A 6,000-nucleotide genomic window follows, 5' to 3' on the forward strand; every position below is an offset into this window, starting at 1 on the left:
CGTTCATTCAGTGATGTTATTAAGACATAAGATGTATGGATTAACCTAACAGTGAAAAATTCAATAAACAGCAAGTGTGTGTATTATAACAAGGACAGATGTAAATCAAAATCTCCTCAGCATGCAGCTGCTGGCAGTCAATTAATAATTCAATGTATGGTTGGCGTGAAAGAATGACTTTGCAAACGCTCTGCAAAGTATTACTATCCTAAACCCTCTTAGTTTAAACAAGATTTTAGCAAGTTTAATAGGAGCCTCTGGGCAAAGCAAGGTTCAATGTAAATTTTCAAGAGGAAAAAAAAGTATAGCCAGTAACATTTGATACTTTAATGCAGGGTGCAGGAATGTCTCTGTATCAAAGGCCCGGTCTGATGTTTTGAATAATTGTACACTCAAAGCATTTAATCAAGCTTTTTACAAGCCCTTAGAAGCATAAAATGAACAATAGGAACACTTACAGATGGGCAGACCTAAAGGCAAGTCAATTCAAAGTGCGTTGTACCTATATTTGATGATCATTTTGAATCTTTCTGCAAATAATGGCTGTATGATGGCTTTTTTCTTTATTGACCTTTTCTCAAATATTACTATGGCAACAAAACTAGAAGTATAAAATACACAAACATAGGGAAAATAACAGACCCAAAGTACATAACGACGCCGTAATATGGTTGGCAAAAGACCAGCGCAAACTAGGTTAATCAGCTCTCATTCAGTCATTATCAGAAGCTGCAATAATACTAAAAATCATAATGATATAGCACATATTTTCAGATCTACAGATTGTCATGCACTGCAGATGTAAAAGATTTGTTTTGGGTGCTTGAGTAAATAATTTCTGTACGACACAAGCGTGGCTAACGTACTTAAAGACGAGACGATTTGATTAATCATTAGCGCCGCACTGAATGAAGCTGCTCAGTTTTAATGAGCTTATATCGTGGCTACTGCGTTTCCACATAGAGAAGCCCATGTGCCAGCTGGATACCTCCTTAAAGTGACTCACATGCCTTTGTGAGGAAGAGAGAAGGTGTTATGGAAGAAAGAGGAGAGGCACTGCACACATTTGCCTAATAGGCTTTTCCACAGGCAAAGGGAAGCCATTCTATTTGTTCAACTAACAGGAGACATTCACAAATAAAGTGACAGATAATTTGACTTTTGATTCGTGCTATGTATGTTTGATGTTCAGTAACAAGCCGGAGACAATATGACAGAAGTATGACCTCAGCCGTTATAATGCAGCCGGAGGATGGGAACGTGCGCATGACAAAGGCAAATTAAAGACACTCACGCAATGCTTAATTAGGCATGTGGTACGCAGGAGTTTGTTCCCCCCAGCTACTGTCTTTTCCTGCATATCACACTCAATAAGACATTTACCCTAAAATGAGCCGAGCAATTTCTATGTGAGATGGAAGCACAGGCGACTGCTGGGACCTGCCCAAACCAATAATTGGAGAGGGCTGCATTGTCTTATGCAACATTTGCCTGAAAACAAACATCCATCACTGGATATGGCTCTTTTCAATTAAATTAACAGTACTAACCGAATATAAGATACCAAAACTATATTCAAAATGAACAACTGGCCACTAAGCTGTGCCACATTGATTCTGACGTTTTTAAATGCAAATAAGCTGTATGTAATGCAAGATATATGAGTTGTGTTCAGTATTTATGTTTAAGGAATACATGGGATTAAAAGATTATTATAGTAGCAATTGCTCAACCCAATAATAAGGAACATTATGTCCACACACAGTCCCCATGGGAAAGGAAACACAAACACATATAAAAATAAATATGCAACTTCAGTAATTTGTGAGACAGAGGGAGGGAGAAAAGTAAAGTGTGATGTTGGACGTTCTCTGGCCAATCAAAGCTGCTTCAAAATGTGTAAATTCCTTTAAAAGGTCATGAAAAAGAAAAGAAATAGGCACAAAGCACGATCACAGTGACAATATATTGCCTTAAGCATCTTAGAACAAACGGTGACATTTAAATGAACAATACTTTTTCTCTGTGCGTCACTCAGACACAATTTATGAACGTAATTACTGAGTGTGATTGATTAAATACAGTGGGATTGGCACATCATAAAAACTTTGGTATTGCAATATGTACATGGGGAATATTGTACAAAATGACTCCGGATAGAGGAGTGCACCCCAGCAATGCCAAACTGACACCAGGACGTGGCGTGTGCGCACAGCTGTCCGCACGTCTCAACTGTTATTCTCTGTAACTGTTGAGCGGAAAGAGCAGCGCTGACACCGCGTTGACAACCGGCGCGATCGATGAGGCTAAAAGACAGCTTGCCAATATCACTTGCATTATTTCCATTCCCCAAAACCGTCACCTGTAAAACCCGCTGTGCGCCGTCCAGTCTGCCCGAAAAACGCCGTCACATTATTTCTAAGGCGCGCGCGTGATCACTTACCGCAGTAGAGGAGCAGCAGCGCAGTGAGGAGCACCACAGCCCAGAAAGTTGACGACATCCTCGGCCACTGGTGCGCGTCTCTGCGTCTTCCCAACCTTGACACCGAAGCCATTTAACAGAAAAGACACTTCCTCGCTGTGTTGGAACGCAAAACGGGCTGTGCAAGAATAACAGAACCTTGTATCTCCGCGCGTAATCCTCCCAGAACGACAGCGCAACTCATTGGAAAGAGCTGTGCCTTGTGCGTAAAACGAGGGTCACATTCTCCAAAGAAATCCCAGGTGGGAATAAAGCAGTGCGATGGATCTGAGCCAGAAGACAAGTTTGGTTGGTTCGGCGTGATCTCCTTTTTTTAATTCCGCGTGGCTGGTTCCTTTGCTCGGGGAGGCGCGTTCTGCTCTTCACTGTTCGTGGAGATGACAGTCAACGCTCAAAGTGTTCAATCATTTATACCGCAGCGTCGTAAAACCGGCTTTTACCTGCGCGAACGTTCCTCGAGGTTCTCTTGCGACGCACTGGGCTGACAGGGAAACTGCTACTTCAAAATCCTGAGCATGAAAGGGAGAAAGGCGCTGCGGGCTTGATTGGATTCGGAAAAAAAGTCTTCTTCTTTTCCCCCACTCCTCTCTCCCGGTCAGTGCAGAGGCGAGCGGAGCCGGAGCGAGAGGCAAAAGTGCGCTTTTTGACTCTGCTCAAAGTGATACATTCAAATAAATCGATGTTACGTCAGCAACAAACCACAAGAGGTCTGGGCTCGGGATAATGGTGGGGAAATAAGCTCATAAAATTAACGTGAATGCCTTATTGATTGTTAATAACCCATACAGAGCGCGTTTGCTCAGTCGATAAAAAGTGATATTTTATTACTGTAATATGTTCCCTAAGTGGGCTAAATGACACATCAATCATGCTCTAATTAGTACAAGGGGAAACCTGTGGGAACAGTCAAGGTGTTTATGTTCTGGATTTAGTATATGTAGAGTACATATCAAATGTGCATCTGCAAAGACACATTTGCAGATGCAAATGAATAGAAATTTAGTTTGGGTAATTATTTTAATTTACAGTTACAGAACCCCAAAGAAAGTGAAAGAGTGCAATAACACACCTGACATGTAAAATGTCTTCATATACATGATTGATTTATTCAGTTGTATAATGTCCTGTAATTTGTGAGCTAACCTATTGGTCTCGTATGCTCTTTACCACCAGAGCATGATAAAACCATGAGCAATAAAACATGTAATAGTCATTTTACAGTGTTTATGGTGCGTGCTGGTGTTTCTTATTCAGTGCAAGACTTTACTTTTGAATAATGAGCCCATTAACAAGTAAAATTGACCTCCAATTTTAACATTTCAGCACTTATTTTAAGTACATTGAGCCCTATTAAGTATGTAAATTATTAGTGCAAGCCCATCAGCCAGAGTTTCTCTTTTATGGGATGTTTCTGGCTACCTCACACTTCGCCATCAATAGATGATAAAGCATTTTATAAAATAGGCTATTAATTGATGGATTTTCTTTAGCCAAATACCTCTATGAGTGTGTTCATGTCGTTGTGCTTGTTGTTGTTGTTGTTGTTGTTGCTGTATTGTTTGCAGCACAACCTTGACACCTTGAAATACTGTTTTTACTTCAGTGAAAGGGCCAGGACTCCAAAATAAAATAAATGAGTTGATTAGGAATATGAATTAATGAAGGAATTGGAGTAACAATGTAAATCCTTTTCACCTAGATTATAAAGTAAATATAACTAGATTCAGAACCATGGACAGCGCCACAGTGTACAAGCGCAAACACTTCAGAAACTATTCAGAATCATAGACAGCACTATCATCTTAGTGTTTTTTTGTAGATTCGCGGCTTTGTATACTCTGATAAGAGCACAAAGAATTCGCTTTTCTTCCCTCTCCCTGAATTTAAACTCATTTTGAGAAGGATTTTAAATACATGCTATGCCTAAGACAGAAAAAAGGTGGAATCAGAGCAGTACCAAGAACAATTCAAGCCAGACCATCCAATTTATCCCATATTTTTTTTTCAGGCTTAAATATGCCTCAGAATCAAAAAAAAATCAGGAGGGAATAATTTCCCTGAAACCCATGAATACATTGTAATTGTTGTTATAAAGACAGAACCAGTGCTGAAACCAATCAATGCTTATAACTTTATTTGATCCCTGTAGGATAAATTAAGCACAGTGAGCAATTAAAATACAAGAATAGCAATCAAACAGGGGTCTCTGTGAAAGCCTAGGAGGACTGGTCAGGGAGTATCAGCAGATTGTGCCCGGACAGTTTGAGAAGGGTAATAGCCCCCAGGACAAAAGTGTTGCTCTTCTGTGTCCTGCAGCCCAGGCATCACTCGAACCCCGCTTCCCTTGATGCCGTTTGAAGTGCACAATCTGAATTTTAATACTTGGCTAAAATCCCTAATTATTATGTTAAAAATGGCCCTGTAAAAAAATGATCTTAGCAACCCCAGATAGTCCCAATGTATGACATTAGCTGCTTTAATGCTATAGATTATTTTCTAACAAGAGATGGTGTCCTCTGCAGCCCTACAGTAAAAGGCACTAGACTGAACCTTGTAAACCGCACTGTAACCCCACAAGGCCATAAAAGAGTTAATTATTCTGAACATCTACTCATGTAATCCTCTAACCCTGGAGGCAATGGGTCTGCCTTAAAACACAATTTAAACCATTCTTTCCCCCAAAGTAAATACATTGACTTCACAAGATTGGTTTTGAAATTGGACTCAGAAAGGAGGGTCACTGCGAGAGCTTATTAATCGCATAGTCATTTCAGCCCTCCACTCTGCAAAGAAGCATTCCCTTAAGTACATTATATGTGACCTTACTGTAACAATTTATACAATATAGGTACAACAATGGAATCAAAAGTGTCTAGTGTTCCATTGGTACAAATCCATCACAGCAACAAGACAAGATTTAAATAATTGGCAGTTGAAACAGAACTAAACTATAGCCTTAAAGCCATAACTGCTCGCTTTACCTCCATTTCACTTCATTTCTAAACTCTGAAGTAAATGCAGCGGTGCATTTGAGGAACACGCAGATTTGAACCCCAGTCTGAAGCTGTAGTTCAGCGGGACACAGTGAGTCATTCGCTGGCTTGCAAGAAAAAAAATATGATCTTATTTCTTCTTTACATGAATCAGCAACAGCGGCATTGGTTTTGTCGGATGTGTTCACTGATGCCGAACAGAGGCCACTGCCGGAGTTCACCAGGATTTGACAAATATGTGCGAACTAAATGGGGTTTTAAAATGCATGTAGTGAAACATCCACACTTTGCTGCCAAGTGCACCAGCTCCGAATATCAGATAAACAGTTTTCTAGTCCAAATGTGAGCCTTATCTCCGTGGTGATTTGAGCAGCAGAGGATATGGGATGACTCAATGAGAGAAAGCGAGCATTGAGCTATTTCTAACGCATGATTCACACCCAAAAAAAAAAAAAAAAGAACGTACACATAAGTGGAGACAACTTTTCATGCCTCCACAGGTCACATTTGGTGGTTATATTAGTT

At 40.2% G+C, this 6,000-nt stretch overlaps 1 protein-coding gene across 1 annotated transcript in view; it reads right to left on the reverse strand.

Annotated features, from left to right (window-relative positions):
• Positions 1–3,014, reverse strand: part of tafa5a (TAFA chemokine like family member 5a) — a 231,809-nt gene extending 228,795 nt beyond the window's left edge. The window contains exon 1 of the mRNA XM_072455038.1: positions 2,444–3,014. Within this exon, the coding sequence (XP_072311139.1) occupies positions 2,444–2,555 (112 nt within the window). The 5' untranslated portion in view covers positions 2,556–3,014. The remainder of the gene's footprint in view (positions 1–2,443) is intronic.
• Between the last annotated feature and the right edge of the window lie 2,986 nt (positions 3,015–6,000).

Source organism: Eucyclogobius newberryi, unplaced genomic scaffold (assembly GCF_026437365.1).
Source record: "Eucyclogobius newberryi isolate DKJ021-1_F unplaced genomic scaffold, fEucNew1.0.hap1 SCAF_2, whole genome shotgun sequence".
NCBI lineage: Eukaryota > Metazoa > Chordata > Actinopteri > Gobiiformes > Gobiidae > Eucyclogobius > Eucyclogobius newberryi.